Genomic DNA, 21,613 nt, shown 5'->3' on the forward strand with positions numbered 1-21,613 from the left:
TTGGACCGCCCTCCCCCCGCGCCCATTGGACCGCCCCGCGGCCACACCCCGCCCCTGGCTGGCTGCTCCCGCGCTGGCCGCTCCCGCGCCGCTCCGGGGCGGGCCGGCTTCCTCGAGGGATGCCCCTGCGCGAGCTGCCGGACCCGGGAGGAGGCCGCGTCTCCTTGGCGGCCTTCCCGGGAGCAGGTTATTCTTTAACGCACGACTGCCCACCTCCCGCGCCCCTTATGTAACTCCAGAGGCTGGGTGGCAGAGCCTTCCCTGTCGTTCAGGGTTCAGGTCCCACCTTGGGGTAGCCACCCTGTGGGCCGGCTCACCGCTCGGAGGAGCCCCTCGGCCTGAGGACCGCCCGCCAGGGCTTGCCTCCCTCCCCACTCGGTCTCCTGAGCCCGACCAGCCGGCGGCCCCAGGTGACAGGGCGCAGGTACCCAGCACCCCCAGCGGGAGGAAGCCCATTCCCAAGGAGAGGTTTTCACTCCTTCCGGACACCACCCCGCCAAGCCTCCCAGGCTTTCAAGAAGAGCAGGCTGAGGTATAGCAGTGTTCATGCTCCCTGAGCTGGGGCTTTATTGAGACCCTGCCCTAGAGAGGACATGGCAGCCAGGACCCTAGGGACCCCATAGGCTGACAGCACTGCTATCCGGAATTCGTGCTGTTAGCCGCGTGTGGGGGAGGGGACTCTGTGGGAAGTGAGGGGTCGCACCCCACTCTGGAGGAAGGATCATCTGTACTTGGGTGTTCAGGGCAGAGGGGATGAAGACCCCTCCCCAGGCTTAGACAGGAAGCAGGGGGTCTCCATGCCCTGCACATGTCCTCTCCTGGTAGGAGTTGGAGCTGGGGGGTTCCAGGTGCCCAGGGGCCTCCATCTCCTGGATGCTCTCATACACGTTTTCCAGGAGGCTCTTGTCCACGCCCAGGCCCCTGAGAGGGAGGACCTCGTAGGCCAGGTCCCTCCCCAGAGCCAAACTCGCTTCCCCACCCTTGGGGTCTGGCTGGTCTGTGGAAGGTCCTGGGTCCCTCCTTTTAGGCCTGCTGACCCTGGAATACAGGATGTCCACCTGGAGAGAGTAAGCCAGTCCAGGGAGGGCTCAGCACCGTCCACTCAGCCGAGGATCTGCCCAGTCCCACCCACCCTACCTCACACCCTTCACTTCACCTGAGCAGCTGGGGTTGCCTCAGCTTTCCCCTGCTCCAGGCCTTGGGGGCCCCGATCTGTTCCCTTGAGCTTCTGGACACACACATACTCAGCCACCACGGGTCTGGCCTCGGGACCGGGCCTGGCACAGCTGCTGGTCAGCTGTGCCCCTGCCCACACCCCAGAGGTGACTGCCAGCCCGGTCCTGGGGATGGCAGCCAGCCCCACGTTGGAATAGGTGGCCTCAGGGCCGGTGGAGGGCGTGGCCAGGGGCAGCTCCTGGTGTGGGAAGGCTGCCGGGGGCCTGGACGTCGTGCCTCTGGACGCCTCCAGCCATCGTGGGCACAGATCCATGCTGGCAGGCCGTGGGGCTGAAGGTGGGGGCAGGGCAGAGATTACTTAGGGGTCCGGGGACGCCTGCCCGCTGCCAGGCCCCAGCCCTTCCACCAGCTCACCTCTGCTGCAGAGCCAGCTGCGGTGCAGCTCGTGCAGTCTGGTGTCCGACTTGCCGAGGGAGCAGTGGTAGGGTCGTCTCAGCAGTGACTGGGGGCAAGGAAGGCTGGCCGGTCCCCTGCTGGCCCCAGGGACACCCTGGCACTCACCGCTTCTGCTGGCATTACACTGTCCTGCGGCCCAGACAGCTGCCTCTGTGCCCGCTTCCTGGCTGCAAGAGGGTCATCAGAGCGGGGAGGCAGAGGTGCGGGTCAGAGGCGTCGGCCTCCGGTCCAAGGCCCGTAGCGACGTGTGCGTGTGCGTGTGCATGTGCGTGTGTGTGGCAGGAGGGCCGAGGGTACCTATGGCCTCATCCTGTGAGGCCATGGATGGGCCTGGGGGCAGAAGACAGGGGGCTGGGGGCTGGGGGACTGGGCACCAACCTGACAGCCCCACTTCTGCGCCTTGTGCTGCCGGAAGGTCCCCCACCCCGTGCTCTGACTCAGCACACAGGAAACCCCAGGGCTCAGCAGCCCCTCTCTCCTACGGAGGCCGAGGGGACACAGCCTCAGCGCCTACCCTCCCGCCTCTGCCCAGGGGCTGCTGGTGAGGGGTGAGGCATGCTCTGCCTGGCCCCCATGAGGACCTGAGTTGGCAAAGATGACTCAAGTGATGGCCAAGCACGGCCAGTTGAGGAGGGGCAGGGCAGCTGGGACCTGGCCAAGGCCCCACTGTGGTCACTGAGGCCAAACCTGAGAGCCGGGGAGGCCCCCAGGTCACACCCCAGGCTAGCAAACCACAGGCCACAGACTCACCTACAGCCATGTCCTGCCCAGGCATGGCTCCTGTCCAGGTGATGCCCCCTAGCTGTCCACTACAGAGACTGACCCCCTGAGAGGCTGGAAAGCTGGGGGTCAGCAGGCAGGAAGGGCTGCTTTGGACACTGACCACCCCACCCCTGGCTCTCCATCCCTCCCCTCCAACTGCCCCTGCCATCGGACGTCCGCTTCCTGAAGTCCTGGCACAGGTGCCAGAGGTGAGGGGCCAGCAGCATGGAGCTGTCTCCGAAAGTGGGGGCCAGTCTGCTCAGACCCAGGGAGTGGGCTTTCCTCACCAGAGGGCCCAGGTCCCAATGCCCTGACCTGGTAGGGCCCATTCAGCACCTAGGGTGGCGGGCAGCTTGGGCACCTCGAGCCGCAAGGCCTCGTGTCGCCCTTGGCCCAGCTCCCCACCTAACTTCCTGCCTGTGCACCACGCCGCGTCTTCCCACGCAGCCGCCACGGCAGCCTCACCCACCTGCCGTGGCCCTGCCTGGGGCCTAGACGGGGCTTGGCAGGGGTGTGCTGCGAGCTGGTGCCGATCGGAGGCCCTAAATCATGTTGCCTCCACCCACGATGCAGTGGGTGCATGTGGGCGACAAAACAGACGGGCACGGACCCAGGGTGCCAACATCCCCCGCCCCACCGGGTCCTCCTGCCTCGATAACGGCGCTCCCTCTTGGCCCCGCACAGCCACAGTCTCCTTCCATCACTGCAGCACTGGGCTCACCTGTCTGTGGGTGTCAGGAAATGTGGGGGCACCCTAGGCTGTGACCGCATCTGGGAGAGCAGCAAGGATGCCCGTCCTCCCGGGCCCTCTGCCTCTGGGCAGGGTGCTGGGCAGCACCCTCACTCAGGACCCCTCCAGCCCAGCCCCGTGATCCAGTGCAAAGACCCCTCCTCCTCAAAGTCCCCACAGCCAGCCGAGCCTCTACTAAAAGACACTGCAACAAAGTCACTTTAATGTCCTTCCTCAGGAGACAGCCCAGGACACTGGTAGGTGGGCTCAATGGTCAAGGAAGTGTCAGGAACGGACCTGGCAGGGACCCCTGCAGCCTGTCTCCTCTCAGCAGTGGCCACATGCCCGAGGTCGGCAAGAAGGCCAACTGTGAGGGCTGGCCCCTCTTCCGGTGGCATTCTAGCTGTCGAGCGACAGCTGGTCTTCCTGAAGGCAGCGGGAGCCGGGGTCCCTGAGCTCTGTCCACGCCACGTGTGGGGGCCCTAGAACTCGGTCATCTTCTTGTGGGTGTCCGCCTTCCTCTGTTCCCTCTGCAGGCCCGCCTCCTGGGCCCGGAGCTGCCCCAGCTGCCGCTGGGCTCCCGCCAGCTTCTCCTGCAGCTGGGCTGCTGTCACGCTGTGCCTAGGGAGGGGCCGCCATTCAGCACTGCCCATCATCCTCCAGCCCCTCCTCAGATCTGGCCCGCCACCCTCAGGTCGGGGCGAGCTCTCACCCAGGCACCACGGGCAGGGGTGCGGCGTGGCTCGGGCAGGGCCCACACGTACCGGCCAGCATTGCGGGCAAGGGCCTCCTGGATGCCCCGGATGGCTCGCTGGGTCTGCTCGATCTTCTCCTCCGTCTGGAAGAGCTGCAGGCTCAGGGCGCGCTTGGCACTCCTGCTGGCGTGGTACACCTCCTCGCCACTCCTCCTTCCCGGGGGCGCCACCCCCGCCTCCAGGGCCCCAGGGGCCCCGCCTTTCAGCTTCTCGTTCAGGAAGTCAAACACACTGCGAGACGGTGGGCGGCCCCTAGGCCCACCCCCTCTGCCCCGGCATTTTGGGGGCCTGCTGGCGCCAGCCTGGCTGCCCCTGGTCCTCTTCTGCAGGATCTCCGCGCACTGGTCCAGTGACTTCCCTCGCGGCAGCACCACAGCGTGGATGGGCTCCACCCGGCCCTCCGCATGCCGGCCCAGACCTGGGGGTACACCGAGCTGGCACTGCCACTGGACTCTGGGGCCGTGCTGAGGGAGCCCTTCACCCCCCCGTGCAGCACACACTCACCCTTGCCAAACTCATAGCCCATCTTGGCGAGGAGTCTGGAGCCGATGCCCCGCGTGTGCACCTCCCAGCCGGCGAAGGCGGAGCTGCAGGTCCTGGGGTCAGCAGCAGCAGGTTCCACCACTGCAGGCATCAAGGGCAACAGCTTAACCCAGCTGGATACGGGGCATCCTGGGCTCCGGCCAAGGTTAGCCCAAGAGCTCAGCTCTGGGCCAGGGCCAATCCCCGGCACCCCGGCTCCCTGCCAGTTGCCCAGGGCTGTGTGGTGCGAACAACAGGCAGAGCCTGTGGCAGAGCCCAGCCCTCTCCACACTTCAGGGTCACAGCCTGGTCACGTGGTGGCCCCCGTCCTATTCCCTGGAGGTGGGTGCTGCCGTTCCCTTAACAGAGAGCAGTACTCGCCTCTACCTGCCAGCTCAGTCCTCCCCTCCATCAGCATGGACAACTTGGCTAACAGACCCCAGGCGGACACCCCCCTGGGAGAGGGCCAGACACTGCTAGCCAGTTCCTCTGTCCACCCGCCAGGTCCCCATGCCCTGCAGGAAACCGTCCCTTCCTGTGCATCCCACCTACTCCTGTGGCTCGCGTGGGACTGTCATCATTCTGGGTTTCTGCATCTGTGGGTCTCCGGACCTGCCCCAGACCCATCACGCACCCTCTCATCTCCCCTGCCCGCTGTGGGGGCCTCGCGTCTGCCCCCTGCCCCGAGTGCGTCCTCGTACTGACCACAGTATGGGACCCTGCCAGCCAGGAGCCTCTCGGGGTGGCAGCAGCCATACCTCGAGCATAGCTGGGGTCGTCCACGTCACTGCCGTCTGAGTCAGAGGAACCTGTGGGCTCCGTGCGCAGCGGGGGCAGGATGCTGTCCCCCTCCACCACGGCCTCTTTCAACAGCAGAGAGTCAAATTTGACCGTGTAGTAGCCACTGTCCACATCTGGGGGGGCACAGAGGCAGCAGGGCAGTGGCCTCAACACATGGAAGGAGCCACTCTGGAAGCTGGGAGCAGGGCGGGGCCAAGGCCAAGGCCAAGGCAGGGCCTTGCTCCTCTTGGGCGTGGGGTGGGATCCCAATGCCCAAACAGAGGAGTTGTTGGGCAGGACTAACGTGTGACACACGGGGAGGGTTCCCAGAAAGGACCCCGTCAGGGAGGCCCCGGGCAGCCTCACCAGTGATCCGCGCTGGGTGCCAGAGGCCATCCTGCCGCTTGGCCAGACACGCAGAGCCGGCCTGCAGGGAGCTCAGGTCCGGGTCTTGGAAGGGGCGCAGCTCATCCACAGAGACCACCTGCCCATGGGAGAACCTGCAGAGAGGGCCATAGGGATGCAGACTCAGATACGGCCACCAGGGCCCCGTGAGCCGGGAGAATCCCGTCTACCTGCCTGGACACCGCCTGGACAGAAAGGATGGATGGGGAGACAGACACACACATCTATATACATATCTGCTGAACACGTGTGTACAAACATATGACACACACACCCATGCACACACATCCACTGAACACACACGTGTATAAACATGCACAAAATACACACCCACGTGCATATACACGGAACACGTGTGTACAAACAACACCCACTCACACATGCACACACAATATACACTGAACACATGTGTACGCATGTATGCACACAACCCATGCACACATGTGCACACATATACGCATCCATGCCCACACATGCATACGTATACACACACACGCACAATATACACCCACACACATTTATGCATGCATGCACACGTGTGCAAAACACGTACGCACACACGCGTAAATGTGCGCACACATACACATGCACACAAGCATGCACAGGCACACATATGCACATGTGCATACACATGCACACAAACGTGTGCACATATAGGCACACACACAGTATACACAAGCACCCACACACGTATGCAATGTGCCTGCACACGTGTATGGATGTGTGCATACATGTGTACATAGGTGCGTGCATATGTATGGACACACACGCTTGTGCTTGCGCTCTCACTATCAGGATGGACCTGGGTACCCTGAGGAGAAGATGCTTCGAGTTTCTCCCCAGCCTTCTGGGCTACAGTCATGTATACACAGGCACACACATGGCTGGGAGACATCCTTGTGATGAGAGCTCCCCGGCGCCTCTCCACCAGATACAACAGGTCATCAAGGCAAGTGTGTCTGCGTGCTCTCACAGGACTGAGTCCTCCCCAGCCAATTAGAAAGAGCTGTTGTAACAGTGCTGCCTTGACTTCTAGATGTCAGTGAAACAGTGAAACCAAAATGAAAACCGGGAGAGAGGAGGTGGGGGAGGAAGTGGGAACAGAGGGCTGCAACCTTTAACTTTGCCAAATAAAGACATGAAGCAACCACGCACACATCTCCTGCTGTGCCCCCATTTCAAGGAGGAAGCGGTTCTAACCCCATGAGAGTAAGTGAAAACAGGCAGTCGCTCCGGACACACAGCCAGCCCTGCCGTGGCTGCCCTCCTAGGTGGAGTCCATGGGGAGAAAGGAGAGGAAACAAGGCAGTTCAGTCACCTTCCAGGAGCAAACAAAGGTGGCCTCGGATGCCTCCCTGGCGGGGTTCTGGCTAGTTCCTTCTCACCCCTGACTGTCCTCAGGCACCCAGGGTACCACCAACGGCCAGTGGCACAAGCAGCTGCAAAACCGGCCCACGTGTCCTACAGTGGGCACAGTGGTTGAAAAGCCCTCTTCAACCGAGGAAAGATGCCCAGACTCGGTGAATTTGCTCAAACACCCCCTCAACACACCCAGACACTACAGACGCCACCAACTAAACCTCCCTGCAAGAATCTTTGGTACTCTTAGAAGCCCTAAAATTTGGTGTCCCCCTTAATCCAGCAAGCGCTTCTAGGGAATGACCCTAAAACAACAATAATGAAAGTATGTAAGGACTGAGCCAGAAGGATGTGACCCAAACACGAAAGACTTGGAAATAACCTAAGTTCCCAACCATGGGGAGTAGTTAACGGCGTGTCCATGAAACGAACGTCAACCAAGAGCACAGGCAGCCTGATCAGTGGAATGAAGTGCACCCAGGAAGAGCCTCTCATACAACAAACTTCACACAGGACAGAGGAGGTGTTACCAATGAGGCAGGAAAACACACACTACGGATTTCATAAGGAAAAAATTAAAAATTGGTTTCCCGTACAAAAAAACCCAGCAACACCCCACTCGATCGTCTGCTTCACAACATTCACGAAAATACACTCCAGAGTAAGCAAAAACTTGAACCAGAAAGCAAGCATTTAGAATGAGTACACGCCACAACTCAGTTCAGTTTACCCCAGGAATGCAGGGTGGTTCAACACATGAAAGCCACTCAACAAAACAGAGCACATTAATAGAAAACTAGCACGTCAACTGATACAGGAAAGATACTTGAAAAAATGCAACACCCTTGCATGTTAAAAACACTCAGGGACTTCCCTGGTGGCGCAGGGGTTAAGAATCCGCCTGCCAATGCAGGGCACACGGGTTTGAGCCCTGGTCTTGGAAGATCCCACATGCCACAGAGCAACTAAGCCTGTGTGCCACAACTACTGAGCCTGCGCTCTAGAGCCAGTGAGCCACAGCTACTGAGTCCACGTGCCACAACTACTGAAGCCCGTGCCCCTAGAGCCCGCGCTCCACAACAAGAGAAGCCACTGCAATGAGAAGCCCGCGCACCACAACAAAGAGTAGCCCCCTCTGGCCGCAACTACAGAAAGCCCGTACACAGCAACAAAGACCAAATGCAGCCAAAAATAAATAAATAAATTTATTAAAAAAAAAACAACCAAAACAACACTCAACCTGATAAACAGCAACTATGGAAAACCCACAGCTCACATCACACTCAGTGGTGAGAGACTGGGTGCTTTCCCCCTAAGATCAGGAACAAGACAAGGATGGCTGCTCTCGCTACTTCTATTCAGTGTAGTATTGGAAGTTCTAGGCGGAGCAGTTAAGCAAGAAAAATAAATAAAAGCCATCCAAATTGGAAGGGAAGAAGCAAAAGTGGGCTTCCTTGGTGGCACAGTGGTTAGGAATCTGCCTGCCAATGCAGCGGACAGGTTAGAGCCCTGGTCTGGGAAGATCCCACATGCCACGGAGCAGCTAAGCCCGTGCGCCACTACTGGGCTTGCGCTCTAGCGCCCGTGAGCCACAATTACTGAGCCCGCGTGCCACACTTACTGAAGCCTGTGCGCCTAGAGCCCATGCTCCACAACAGGAGAAACCACTGCAGTGAGAAGCCCGCGGACCACAATGAAGAGTAGCCCCCTGTTCGCCGCAACTAGAGAAAGCCCAAGAACGGCAACGAAGACCCAATGCAGCCAAAAAAAAATTAAAAAAAAAAAGAAGCAAAAGTACCTCTATTTGTCAATGACATAACTGTATATACAAAAAACCCTAAATAATCCAGAAAAAAATCCTATTAGAGCTAAAAAATGAATTTGATAGTGTTATAGGATATAAGATCAACATAGAAAGATCAGTTGCATATTAATACACTAAAAATGCACAATCTAAAAATGAAATAATTTCATTTACAGCAGCATGAAAATGAATAAAATACTTAGAAATAAATTTAACCAAGGCTTGTGAACTACAGAACATTGCTGAAAGAAATTAAAGAAGACCTACATAATTGGAAAAAGATCCCATGTTCATAAATTAGAAGACTTCATATTATTAGGATGGCAATACTACCCACATTGATCTACAGATGCAATGCAATTCCTATCAAATTCCAATTTTCTTTTACACAGAATTGGACAAGCTGATTTTAAAATTCATATGGAAATGCAATGGATCTTGAATAGCCAAAAGAATCTTGAGAAGAAAAAATGTTTGAGGACTATGTACTTCCTGACTGCAAAACTTACTACAAAGCTACAGTCATCCAAACAGTATGTACTGGCATAAACACATCCAGTCCATTGGTGTGGACCAATGAACTGGATGAGAGAACCCAGAAATAACCCCTCACACACATCAGTCAGGTCTCGTCAGGGGTGTCATGGCAATTCAATGGGGAAAGGACAGTTCTTTCAACAAATGGTACTGGGAAACTGGATACCTACATGCAAAAGAATGAAGCTGGACCCTTACGCCATTAGAGCATGTGATTTACAAGGGAAATTTTCAACAATATTTTATATCAAAATAGAATAAGTTATATGAAATATTCAGGAAAGTAATACGAGACAAGAATCTTATACAGTAAGTCCCCTACATACGAACCTTCAAGTTGCGAACTTTCAAAGATGCAAATGTGCCACTGCATGCCAGCTGTTGTACTGTACTACTGTACTTTTCAAGGTACTGGAAGATTTAAAATGTTTTATTTTTTGTGTTGTTTTTTATATATTACTTGTGTGAAAAGTACTAACAGCCTATTACAGTACAATACTATATAGCTGATTGTGTTTGTTGGGTACCTAGGCTAACTTTGTTGGACTTATGAACAAATTGCACTTACGAACGCACTCTCAGAACAGAACTCGTTCATATGTAGGGGACTTAATGTATTCAATAAAACTGCTCTTCCAGTATAAAAGACACAAACAGAACCTAATCAACATGCCAGATCTCTGAAAACATTATTCCTGTGAGCCCTTCCTGAAGAATCTACCAGAAAACGAGTCTCATACAACCGAAACGCTAAAAAGACCCCAACAGATCGAATGATGGTAAGCATGAAATGCAGAGGTCCTTCTAGAACTAAGGTTGGGAGTAAAAGGGACACAATGGCTGTAACAGCCACAAGATCCAACAACGCAGGTCTAGTGCAATCACAGAGACAGAGGGAGAATGTGGGTAGTAGTACGTGTAAAAATGCTTTTAACAGTTTTCGATCATCATAATGGAAGAATGAATGAATGTTATTCTGAGTGTCCTGTGTGTGTAAAATGGGATAAAACAAATTAATTATGGGTCCTTTGGAGCCCATCATTCCCTATGTCCTTGAGAACCAGAGTCCTGGCATAAAGAAGGAAATACGGATGTGATCCAGAAAAGATTAAGTAGAAACACTGCAATCCTTAATTTGAATTGGAAATATCAGTATAAATTCACAAAGTATTTGTCCTTAAAAACATAAGTATGTGATATGGGTACATATACACTAACATGTACATTAGTGTGTGTCCACCTATATTTCCTAGGTCCGTCTGCTGAAAAAGCCTACAGTGATGAACCAACTAGCAGCAAAGTGCATCCCAGTGCCCCCACTGTGGGTTGTGAAATACCATCTCCCATTAAAAGAAACCAGGGCTTCTTGGAGACTTGGGTGCCTTCAGGTCTGGGGTAGGAAGAGTGCAGATAACTGTGGGAAACCCTGACTCCTGGGGCTGTGTCAAAAGGATGTGGGAGCCAACCTGAAGAAGCTCCCACTTGACAAGGGTGAGACAATTTGAGCTTCAATAAAGATAAGAATCTGGGCTTCCCTGGTGGCACAGTGGTTGAGAGTCCGCCTGCCGATGCAGGGGACACGGGTTCATATCCCGGTCCGGGAGGATACCACATGCCGCGGAGCGGCTGGGCCCGTGAGCCATGGCCGCTGAGCCTGCACGTCCAGAGCCTGTGCTCCACAAAAGGGGAGGCCTCAACAGTGAGTGGCCCGCGTACCGCAAAGAAAAAAAAAAAAAAAAAAAAAGATCAGAATCTTCGTGGACTGAAATTCATCAAATATATTTAAATCCATCAGTCCATATGGATATTAAATATTTTTTAAAAGCCAATTTATCACCTCAGGATGAAAGAGAACCAATTTGCTATCTTGGAAACCAAGGAAACAAAACAGAAAAGTCTGGCATTACCCTGCCTTTTCCATATGATCTGTACCACTAGATAGCCAAATTGTAGACAAGGAAAGGCATCTCTCTATAACGTTCGGCTAGTAAATGAACTGACAGAGTTAAAGAGCTCTTTTTTGCAATCCACACTGTATCAGTGGATCTCGGCGTTGAGCACCGTTGGCAGCTATACATCAGGTGCCTCCTGACAAAAGCACAACACGTAGAGACATGCCCAAATGGGGGTCCTGAGTGTGACCAGGTCCCTGGATCCAGATGCCAGCCTGCGGTGGACACAGGAACATGCTGGGCTGCACCAGGGCGGTCGATGACGGTCAAAGGGTCTGGTCCTTCAACAGTGAAACTGTGAGGCCAGGAAAGGCAGGGGTGGGGGGGCGGGGTGCAGACACAGCAGCCTTAAAAAGCGAGCAAGATTAAACTACAACGTTTACACCCGGCCGCACCAAAGAACACAAGGAAGTGATTATCATAAAAGTCGAGACAGTGCTTCTTTTTGGCAGAGGGAGAAGGCTGTGTCTGGGCTGAGGCAAACAGAGGGGCTCCTGGGGTAATTGGCAAATTTGTAGTTTTGATCCGAGCAGCGAGTACTAGGATGTTACAATGATTTATCATGCTATTTCTTTACTTCCTCTGTCTGATTTTATTTTACAGTAACAAGATAAAAATTTGAAGTTCGCTGTGTCCTTACTACATGTTAGCTACTGTTCAATATTCTTTTACTTCTATTAACGCATCCCGTTCTCCCAACAACTGCGAGAGACATCCTCATCTCTGTTTTTACTGATAAGGACATTGAAACAGAGTGATGAAGTTAGAACAAATGTACGAAAAAATGCTCAATCTTGCTAATAATCAAGGAAATACAAGTTCAATCAAGATCACATCCCCAGCTCTCAGTGGGCACGAATTCGCAAGTAAGAGAACATGACCGAGGGTGACTACGGAGCAGACCAGGGACTGGGAACCGTAAGGCGCACAAGGACAGAAAATGCGCGTGTTCTCCACACTGCTACACACCGGGGACATTCTCACCAGGGACGAAAGATGTGCACTAGGATGTTCACAGCACGTTGTTTGTAATAAATAACAACTGGGAAAATGGACTTCCCTGGTGGCGCAGTGGTTAAGAATCCGCCTGCCAATTCAGGGGACACAGGTTTGAGCCCTGGTCCGGGAAGATCCCACATGCCACAGAGCAACTAAGCCCGTGCGCCACAACTACTGAGCCTGTGCTCTACAGCCCACGAGCTACAACTGCTGAGCCTGCGTGCCACAACTACTGAGGCTGTGCTCTACAGCCCGTGCTCTGCAACAAGAGAAGCCACAACAATAAGAAGCCCGTGCACCTCAATGAAGAGTAGCCCCCACTCACCTCAACTAGAGAAAGCCCGCGCGCAGCAATCAATCAATCAATAAATTAAAAAAAACAAACAAACTGGGAAACACCAGGAGACAGAATAAAATGTGGCATATTCATGAGGAAAATAACACAGCAGTTAAAATGCACAAAATATTTCTATAAATATCAACGTGGACTTTTCTCACAGACACGCTCTCTTGAGAAGAGCTGCAAAACGAAGCATCCTGCATGCTAACCACTTAATTAGAAAATAAAGCACAAATATGTCCTATTCACAGATACACGTGTCTATAAAGGTCTCATGTGTACTAGAGAGAAACACACCACAGATGTGCCAACAAGCCTCCCAAGAAGGGGAGGGGACTGCGACAGAGTGGTGGGTCACAGCGTGCTTTAACACTATTTTATCTTTAAAATAAAGTTTTCAATAAGTAAATTTTAAAAATCCAAAACAAATGCAAGAAAATAACTATCACACCCGGGTGGTGGTGAGGGGCATGTTCGTGGGCTGCATGGGTTGGGCCTAAAGCTGACAGCAGGCAGCAGCTGAGACCACGGCAGAGGGGAGCCGGCCCGTCTCAGAGCCTGGCTGCCTGGGAGGCCCAGCGACCACAGCAGCCTTACGGCCTACCTGGCAGGCCTGCTGCCAGGTGAGTTAACACGCATGAAACCCTCGGAACAGTGCCTGCCCAGAGGACGCAGCACAGGGACACGTTAGTTCTCATCACCACACAGGACACGGCGGAGGGACGGGGAGGAACCCTCCGGAGGGACCAGTGGCAGAAAGGATGGAGGGCTCCCTCCTCTGCTCCATGACTGCTTGCGGAGGATAGGGGCACACCCACCCTGTGGAAGCTGGAGGAGGCTTATGACTGATTTGTCGTGCACTTTCCTGTATGCACGCTACGCCTTTCACAAAACTTACAGGGAATGAAAGGAAAAAAGGGGGAAATGTAGCAAATCAGACTTAAGGCCCAGCAAGGATCCTATAAAGAAATAAGACAACGGAAGAACTAAAGGAAGTTACCCCGGACTATTGGCTAAAAAAGAAAATCATCTATTGGAAATCTCGATAAGTATTCTTTGCAAAGAAAAAGTAAAAAGAAGCAAAGTTAAAGTCATGTGCTTAAGCAAAAAGCAAAATCATTACAACTGTGGAAATTTGAATACGAACAAAGTATTGCTGTTAAATTCCGTTAAGTGTGACGGCGACATGGAGATAGTTTTTAAAATAACATCCTTATCACTCAGGTTAGGGTAGTATCCTGAAGTATTTATAAGGGAAAGCCCAGTAATTTCTACAACTTGCTTTAAGGTAATCCAGAGGCAGGAAGAGTTGAAACAAGACTGGCACGATCTTGACAGACAATGACGCCTGAAGCTGGAGCACGGGCAGCCTGTACACTACTCCCTCTAACTTCACGTGTGTTTGACAACTTCTATAATCAAGTTTCTATAATAAAAGCAGATTTTAGGGCTTCCCTGGTGGTGCAGTGGTTGAGAGTCCGCCTGCCGATGCAGGGGACACGGGTTTGTGCCCCGGTCCGGGCAGATCCCACATGTCGCGGAGTGGCTGGGCCCGTGAGCCATGGCCACTGAGCCTGTGCGTCCGGAGCCTGTGCTCCGCAACGGGAGAGGCCACAGCAGTGAGAGGCCCGCGTACCGCAAAAAAATAAAAAAAAAAAAGCAAATTTTAGAAGTTTCATTCTGAAGAATAAAACTGGTGATGGGGGCGGGGGGGGAGTCCATTCTTTTCAACATCAGCCCTTCCATACTTCTTCATCTACCCGGGGAAAATCCAACTAAACACCTAAACAAGGACACTGCTAGAAAAATCCCCTGCCCCCCAAGGTCTCTTCTTGTCAGCACTCTGCTGGGCAAAGAAGGACAAAACTTCAAAGCCCAGAGGGCCCACCTAGCCCCTGATCCTGTCTGCAATCCACCCCCCCCCCAACGACCCCAGGGGCCCCGGGAACCCAGGCCTTACCTGCAGCTCTCCTGGAAACGGCACTTCCCCTCCAGGAAGAACGGGCAAGGCTTCAGGGACTTGTGAGTGGGGTAGAGATAGAGTACGCGCACGCCCGGGGCGCCATCATTCGTCTCCTCGGTGCCCACGATCATGGCGTTGTGATACTCCAGGGTGCCCCAGGCACTGCAGTAGGGGGCGTTCACCTTCCTCCCACTCAGCTCTGCCCCGTCCTCGTCCTCCCCCTCGTCCTCCTCCCGCCCAGGCTCCGTGGGTCCTGGCCCGGTCTCTCTCATAGGAACAGTCTCCAATTCTGCCTCGGGGGCTACTGGCACCTCCACTGCCTCAGCAATGGCCTCCTGGAAAGCCAAGTACTCAGCATCCTCCTGGGCTGGGCGCTCTCCATCCAGCGCCGCCAGCAGCTTGCTCTTCCTGACGGACACCAGGCTGGCCTCAGTGAGCTCGATCAGCTCCTTCAGGTCCCCCTGCAGCTGGCGCAGATCTGCCAGCTCCGAGGGATCCAGGCCAGTGCCCAGAGCCAGCTCCACCTGCTGCAGCTGCGCGTCGTAGGTCCGGAGGGCGGTCTGCAGGCTCTCCTCGTCCATCCTGTCGGGAGGGGCCGGGTCCCTGGGTCCTCAGAGGGGAGGCGTGGGAGCCAGAGATGCGGGGAAGAGAAGCCGGATGAACCCGGGACCGGCCGTCCCCGCGAGGCTGGCACTGAGCGCTGGCCAACCGCCGCCCTCGGCGGACAGCCTGCGGAACCGTCAACCGCCCTGCCTCCCGTTTGGGCCGAGAGAAGTTTCCAGCTCCGAGAAGAAGAGCCAGAGCCAGCCCTTGGCCGCTGGCCCCACGGCCTCCGCTCCCTTCCCGGGAGCTGCCGTCAAGTTCCTCCGAGGTATCTGCGTCCCAGCCCGATGCCCCCGGCCGGGCCCACCCCCCGGGCCCCGCGCCGCCCGCCCCCGCTCGGCCTGCCACCAAGGGCCCAGGCCCCGTCGCCCAGACCCCCTCGCCTCCGGCCCTCCTCTGCGCCGTCTCCCGGCCGCCGCCACAGACGGCCTGCTGGCCTCACCGGCCAAAGACGCCCCGCGCCTGCTTCGGCCCCCGCAACCGAAAGGCACTTCCGCCCGAGCGCCGCCGCCGCCGCCGCCGCCGCCGCCGCCGCCGCCGCCGCCGCCGGAAGTGCCTGGCGCGGGGGCCGCCGGGACGGCTCCGCCCCTCCCCGGGTAGCCAGCCGGCGTCCCGTCAGGCGCCACGCGGGGTCAGCGCGGGGTCAGCGTGGGGTCGGAGGGCTAGGCGCGCTGCGGTTCCGCGGGTTCTTCGGCTCCCCGGCTCCCCGGCTCCGCGGCCCGGCCGGGCGGGCGCAAGTAAGTCGAGGAGGGCGAGCGGAGCTGGGCCCGGGCCCGGCGGCCGGTCCGCAGTCTGTCCGCGCCGCCCTCCACCCGCACCCATGCGCCCCGCCTCTGAGAGGCGCCCACGGCGGGCCGGGTGCGAGGCGGGCGGCTCGCGGGGAGACCCGAGCGGAGCGAAGCCCGAGGGGAGCCCGGGCTGGGGAGCGAGGGCCGCGCTCGGGGTGAAGCGGGGCGGGACGGGCCGCCTTTTGCCTGCGAGCGGAGCGCCCTGGCCGGGCCGGGAGTGGGAGCGAGGGCGCCGGGAGCTCCGGGCCAAGGCGGGAGCAGTTGCGGAGGCGAAGGCGGCGGCGGCAGTGCCGGGCTGAGGGGAGGCGGGTCAGGAGGAGCCCCGCTCAGGGCTCCAGCTCCGAGCGGTCAAGCGCGCAGACAGACCCTCTGCCCGTTGAGGGGCGCTGGGGAGGCGTGGTGCGGGCCGGTTCGCCCGTGACCGATCTCGGCTTCCCAGCGCAGGATGTACACGCTGCTGTCAGGCCTGTACAAGTACATGTTCCAGAAGGATGAGTACTGCATCCTGATCTTGGGTCTGGACAACGCCGGGAAGACGGTACGTGCGGTCCCGTGTCAACACTCCTACTACCCCGCTGCCCTATGGTCCTGTTGGTTTTATGCTTTTAGCTGCATGTTCTGTACCCATATAGGATCCGAACTCCGCTTAAGGCCATGGGACAGTTACCGCTAGCTGCTTTAAAAGCAAAACGTTGTTTTGTTTTGTTTTAATGTAGAGGAATAGGCCCAAGTAGGGGTATTTGTGAAGCAGCCATGAGAAGTCTCCCAGTTCTCACGTCACGCCTCTCTCTGTCTCTCCCTTTAGACCTTCTTGGAGCAGTCAAAGACCCGGTTCAACAAGAACTACAAGGGGATGAGTCTGTCCAAAATCACTACCACTGTGGGCCTAAACAGTAAGGGGGTCCTTTACGGCTGTGGGTTTGCGGGGCAGAGCCCTGAGGATGCTGCAGTGTACGGAGGCCGAGGGTGAGGCCACTGCTCCGGCTCCCATTGGCCCCAGCATCGCGGAGCGCCGGCACTGCCTGCTCCTCCCGGGAGGGCTGGGAGCCCGTGTGTCAGGGACCAAGGCCACAGCCTCACCTGTCTCCTTTTCTCCCCAGTCGGCACTGTGGACTTTGGAAAGGCCCGCCTCATGTTCTGGGACTTAGGGGGGCAGGAGGAGCTGCAGTCTTTGTGGGACAAGGTAAGGTGGGCGGATGCCACATCGACTCCCTGGCCTGCCTGTCGTGCCATCTCTCTAGCTGGCACCGTGGTCTCTTCCTGCCTTTCCTCAGAAGGCCTGGGACTCCCCTTCCTTTTCTCCCGTCACCCACTTGGTTCCTGAGGCTCATCTCCATCCCAGTTCCCAAGTCACTTCCCCCAAGAGCAGAGACAAACTCGGTTCCTTTTGGCTTAGAGATTTTGTTGCTGATCAGAACGGGATGAGATGAAGAATGGTCGAGGAGCAGACCTGGGGGAGACGCAATGCCTGTTTGGTGCTCAGCTGCAGCACCGGGGCCTGAGTCTCCCCTACTGGGTCCTCCCTCAGTCCTAGCTTAGGGCCTGTCCTCCATGGTGGCCCCTTCCCCATCAGGGGAGGGTGTCCTCCACGGCCCACAGCACGTGTCTCCTCTTTCGAGGTAGGTTTGAAGCGTTTCTGAGACCTCGAGACTGGAGTCGGTGTTCAGCTCAGCCTGTGCCAGGCACCGGGGTCCAGCAGAGAACAGGGCAGGACAAGCCTCTTCCCTCAGCCCCCTCCCAATGGATTGACGTGGCGGGTTTGGTACAGCCTAGTGCCAGGGGCTCAGACAAGCTCACCCTGATTCTGGGGGCAGATGTGCCCATCCCAGCACTTGCCGGTGGCTCGCACGCCCTGGTCTTGATTTCTGGTTTGACCCCAGCAGCAGGTACCTGGTCACTTTTTCCTTTTTCCCCCCAAAGTGTCCCCCTCGTCCTGATCTCCAGCCAAGAGGACAGGTTCCATCCTGCGGCCAGAAGGTCGCTGACAGACCTCTTGTGGCCATTTAAGTTGGACCAAGGCAGAGCCAAGCTAGGGGCTGTCTGTGCAAACTCCAGACTCAGGCGGGGAGTGTGAGACAGGCCCTGATATCCTGTCATAGGCCAGGGTCTCGGGGGCAGATGCTGCGGCAGAGGTTGGGGTGCGAGTGTGTGGGGGGTGCGGGCCTGGGCAGGGGTGGGGTCATCTCAGATGCTGCCCCATGTCGGGCCAAGCTGGCTGGGACTCCATCCCTGTGGCAGGTCACCACGGTGGGCTGCCGTGGGCGGCTGTGACATGGTCAGATGGTTCTTTATGGGTCAGAATGGGTCTTGCAGGAGCCAACAAGGGGATCTGCACTGGGTGCACTGCTTGTCACGGCAGCCAGGCCACGGCCGGTGACAGGTGCACCTGCACACACACGCCTCTGGTTGGGGACTGGCTCCTCCTGAGGGGAAACTGGGTTGGTCGTGCCCCCCCATCCCCCCACCAGCTTCCACGTCTGTTGGTGGCGTGGCCTTGTTGCCTCATCACGAGGGGCTGAGCCCCGATCACTGAGCCTGCCGTCTCGGAGGGACCCTGGGCTGCTTGCATGCTCTGTGACTCGGGTGGAGTGGGTGCCCTGCCGCCTGCCTACAGCGTCAGGTGCCCCTGCTAGGGTGGGCGCCCTGCTGGCCCCTGTGAGCAGGTAGCATGGAGGTGACCACACCCCTAACCCCAGCTCTGAGTCACCAGGAGGGGTGGAAAGTGGGGCTTCTGCTCCTGCTCTGGATCTGAGCCGCTGTCATGGGGCGGCACGGTCTGGCGGGTTTTCACTCGCGTGTCCACTGCTGTCCGTCCACCCACACCTCCGCTCGTGCCGCACACTGCTGCCCACTGGTCTGTGCGCATGCCAGCCTCAGGCCAGGTCTGTGGACCAAGCAGACCCCCGGCGCCCTGCCACAGGGGTGACTTCTGGCCTGTCCCTCCAGGCCATAGCCGAGAGTCCTCCAGTGCGAGGCCACAGGTGACACCACCATCAGGGTCTGGGCACGGCGGGTGCCGCGGGCTCAGGGCAGCCCCTCGCGCTCCAGGTTGGGCTCACGCTCAGCCCCAGGGGTGCCGCCCCTATTCCTGCCGCTGCTGCCTGGCCGTCACCCGATGCCCGAGGGCATGGCGGTGGACCTGGGCCCGTCTGCCGGGGCCCGGTTGCACATGGGTTGAAGTCCCCTGCCACCACAGGGGCCCCAGGGGCAGAGCAGTGATTCCCTCACTGGCTCGCTGCAAACCCCACGCTGTCCCCTCCTGCCTCGGAGGCCTCCACGGTTGGGCCGCAGCTCCTGGCCCTGCGTCACCCAGCAGGCTGGCCAGAGAGGCCCCGGGTGTAGGACACGCGGTCTGCAGCACCAGAGGCCACCCGTGTCGGGCTTCCTTCTCTGTAGCGAGTGCAGGTACAATGGCTTGACTTGTACTGGGGGGGCGGGGACAAGTTGGCGTCATGCCCTGTGGGACATGTGGGTGTTCCCGGTTCCTGGGATCACGCTGGGCAGGAGCTGGAGTGTGCGTGGGGGCGTCACCCGCTCCGCCAGTGTGGGAATTTCTGTACTCTTTTCTGAGCGGAACAGAAGGCTGACTTGCCAGGCCCGTTTCGTGTGTCTGTCCTTTCCCAGGGGTGCTGCCGTTCACCCCCCATAGCTCTCCCCATACCCCGGGCTCTGGTGGTTTTAAGTGTCGGGGTGGCTCCTGTGTGGCTGCTGCTGGGAGGGAACCCAGGGCCGGCCACCCTCCCGGCCCCGGTCCAGCCTGCAGAGCTCCGAGCTCGCCGGCGCTGGCTCAGGTGTTGGTTCTGTCCCACGCAGGGGGCAGAGCTGCTTTGAATGTTCTGGACTCGCCCCTCGGTGGGCTTTCTGTGGCTTCCCGATGGCAAGCCGCCGCTGCCCCCACCCCCAGGTCTGCTGAGACCCCAAGCCCCATCCTTTCTCCTCCAGCTGCCGTCAGGCCAGCAGGTGTGGGTGGGTCCTAAGAGCGGAGGCTGAAGCGGTGTTCGGAGCACAGCACCCGGCAAGTGGGTGAGGGAGGTGGCCACCCCGGCCCGGGGGGTCTGGGGCACCTCTCCACTCTGCCCTCCCTCCCCACCCCCAGGAAGCACCCCAGAAGGGTCTTCCAGCTGGGGGCTGCCTCAAGGTGGCCGGGTGCCCGCGGCTCAGCACCCCGTTCTGCTCCCGCCCAGTACTACGCGGAGTGCCACGGCGTCATCTACGTCATCGACTCCACGGATGAGGAGCGGCTGTCCGAGTCCAAGCGAGCATTCGGTGTGTGCGGCTGGCCAGGCCGGGGAGGCGGGGAGCAGGCGGTCCCGTCTACACAGCCCGCCTCCAGAGCTGGGCTGGGTGGGGAAGGGGGAGGGCGCCACGTCAGGAGGGCCCCGCTGAGTGCGTCCACGCCTGTAGGGGGTCCGTGAGGGCCTGGGGACCTCCGGGCAGAGGCGGACAAAGGGCGCTTACTGCCTCCTCTCTGCTCGCCCCAGAAAAGATGGTCACAAGCGAGGCGCTGGACGGTGTCCCCATCCTGGTGCTGGCCAACAAGCAGGACATTGAGGTGAGCCCCTGGGCCCAGCGGGCCCCACTCCCGGGGGACAGGGCGCCTCTCCCAGGGGAGGGCTGCTGCCTTCCTCAGACACCAGAGCATGGCTGCCCTGGGGGCAGAGCTCCCCACCCCCACCCCAGGCCTCTGGCCGCAGGGCTGCCAGCGGGAGCCTCCTGCTGGGCAGACCCAGGTGAAAGAAAGCTCTGGAAAGAAAATGCAGAGAGACCAGGGTGGGAGTCAGCCCTGACCCCGACCTGTCTGCTGCCCTTGAGCACAGCAGCTCTGCTGGCCTCATCCCCTGGGACCACTGACCAGTGGTGGTGCAGGGCCATCCGCGTGGAGGGGGCCCTGAGCGCTGCTTCCCTGTAGACCTTCCCTGACACCTGCTCCCCTGAGGCGGCTCACCAGGCAGGACCCCTCCTGGATGGAGTAGCCCCGGGGTGCCCCCTGCAGCTCTAGGAGCTGCCCTGGGGCCGGGCCTGAGCCTGATCCTCGCAGCCTCGCCTCCCCCAGACTTGCCTCTCCATCCCCGACATCAAGACTGTGTTCAGCGACTGCGCCTCCAAGATCGGCAGGCGCGACTGCCTGACCCAGGCCTGCTCGGCCCTCACGGGGTGAGTGGGGCTTGCCCTGGGCGCCGGGGGCCACGGCTGGCCCCGCCTCACACTCACTGTCTCCACAGCAAGGGGGTGCGCGAGGGCATCGAATGGATGGTGAAGTGCGTCGTGCGGAATGTGCACCGGCCGCCGCGGCAGCGGGACATCACATAGGCACAGCCGGCCCAGAGCACCCGCCGCTCGTCCTGAAGAGCTCCTGCTGACTCCGCCGCTGATCCCCCCGGGGGCTGGGTTGGCTTTGCCTTGTGGTGGTTCTACTTGCTTTGTTTTTCTTCTAAGACAAACTTTTCTCTGTATCCAGAAAAGCGTAGGCATCCGGAGGCTTCTTCTGTCGAGGGGAGCTGGGGTGGCAGGGACCCCACCAGACCCTCACATCGGGCCTGGGCCCCGCCCCCAAGGCCCAGTTTTGGGGCCCCGGGGTGAGGCCTTGGCAGGCCACCACTCCCTTTGGAGCTGCTGCTCCAGCAGGCCTGCCGGCCTGGACCCTCGTGGGGCCTTGTGGGGCAGCTGGCTTGGAACTGGGTT

At 58.2% G+C, this 21,613-nt stretch overlaps 3 protein-coding genes across 7 annotated transcripts; 1 reads left to right on the forward strand and 2 right to left on the reverse strand.

Moving 5' to 3' along the window:
* Window positions 1-267: 267 nt before the first annotated feature.
* LIME1 (Lck interacting transmembrane adaptor 1) lies at window positions 268-1,815 on the reverse strand (the record flags this gene model as incomplete). The annotated part of the gene is made up of 4 exons (XM_029219784.1): window positions 268-1,058; window positions 1,157-1,506; window positions 1,591-1,678; window positions 1,738-1,815. Coding segments are annotated over 4 exons (801 nt in total), but the record flags the coding sequence as incomplete, so codon positions are not given.
* A 1,509-nt stretch (window positions 1,816-3,324) lies between these two features.
* ZGPAT (zinc finger CCCH-type and G-patch domain containing) lies at window positions 3,325-15,416 on the reverse strand. The gene is made up of 6 exons (XM_029221113.1): window positions 14,538-15,416; window positions 5,548-5,681; window positions 5,160-5,315; window positions 4,384-4,503; window positions 3,889-4,297; window positions 3,325-3,745 (listed from the first exon to the last, which is right to left on the reverse strand). Exons 1-6 carry the CDS (start codon window positions 15,119-15,121, stop codon window positions 3,607-3,609), a joined length of 1,542 nt encoding a protein of 513 aa, XP_029076946.1. The 5' UTR covers window positions 15,122-15,416; the 3' UTR covers window positions 3,325-3,606.
* A 369-nt stretch (window positions 15,417-15,785) lies between these two features.
* Window positions 15,786-21,393, forward strand: ARFRP1 (ADP ribosylation factor related protein 1). Of its 5 annotated transcripts, none has more exons than XR_003793084.1 (8): window positions 15,786-15,880; window positions 16,371-16,469; window positions 16,737-16,824; window positions 17,032-17,114; window positions 20,116-20,197; window positions 20,418-20,483; window positions 20,985-21,085; window positions 21,154-21,285. XR_003793084.1 is itself a non-coding variant. In XM_029220094.1 (8 exons), exons 2-8 carry the CDS (start codon window positions 16,377-16,379, stop codon window positions 21,239-21,241), a joined length of 606 nt encoding a protein of 201 aa, XP_029075927.1. In that variant the 5' UTR covers window positions 15,786-15,880; window positions 16,371-16,376; the 3' UTR covers window positions 21,242-21,393. The 5 variants fall into 5 exon arrangements, 4 of the variants coding, with proteins under 4 accessions (XP_029075927.1, XP_029075929.1, XP_029075930.1 ...); XM_029220094.1 differs by having other exon boundaries at window positions 20,413-20,483; window positions 21,154-21,393; XM_029220095.1 differs by having other exon boundaries at window positions 15,792-15,880; window positions 16,376-16,469; window positions 20,413-20,483; window positions 21,154-21,393.
* The last annotated feature ends 220 nt before the right edge of the window (window positions 21,394-21,613 follow it).

This window comes from Monodon monoceros, unplaced genomic scaffold (genome assembly GCF_005190385.1).
Source record: "Monodon monoceros isolate NGI ecotype Baffin Bay Population unplaced genomic scaffold, NGI_Narwhal_1 Super_Scaffold_13, whole genome shotgun sequence".
Lineage (NCBI taxonomy): Eukaryota > Metazoa > Chordata > Mammalia > Artiodactyla > Monodontidae > Monodon > Monodon monoceros.

Bases quoted from the DNA above. Each gene is read 5' to 3' on its own strand.
- ARFRP1 (XM_029220094.1), top strand. From the start codon at position 16,377: ATGTACACGCTGCTGTCAGGCCTGTACAAGTACATGTTCCAGAAGGAT. The intron at 16,470-16,736 runs GTACGTGCGGTC...CTCTCCCTTTAG, and splicing joins TGGACAACGCCGGGAAGACG to ACCTTCTTGGAGCAGTCAAA. The intron at 16,825-17,031 runs GTAAGGGGGTCC...TTTTCTCCCCAG, and splicing joins TACCACTGTGGGCCTAAACA to TCGGCACTGTGGACTTTGGA.
- ZGPAT (XM_029221113.1), bottom strand. From the start codon at position 15,121: ATGGACGAGGAGAGCCTGCAGACCGCCCTCCGGACCTACGACGCGCAG. The intron at 5,316-5,547 runs GTGAGGCTGCCC...GTGCCCCCCCAG, and splicing joins GCACCCAGCGCGGATCACTG to ATGTGGACAGTGGCTACTAC. The intron at 4,504-5,159 runs GTATGGCTGCTG...TGATGCCTGCAG, and splicing joins CGACCCCAGCTATGCTCGAG to TGGTGGAACCTGCTGCTGCT.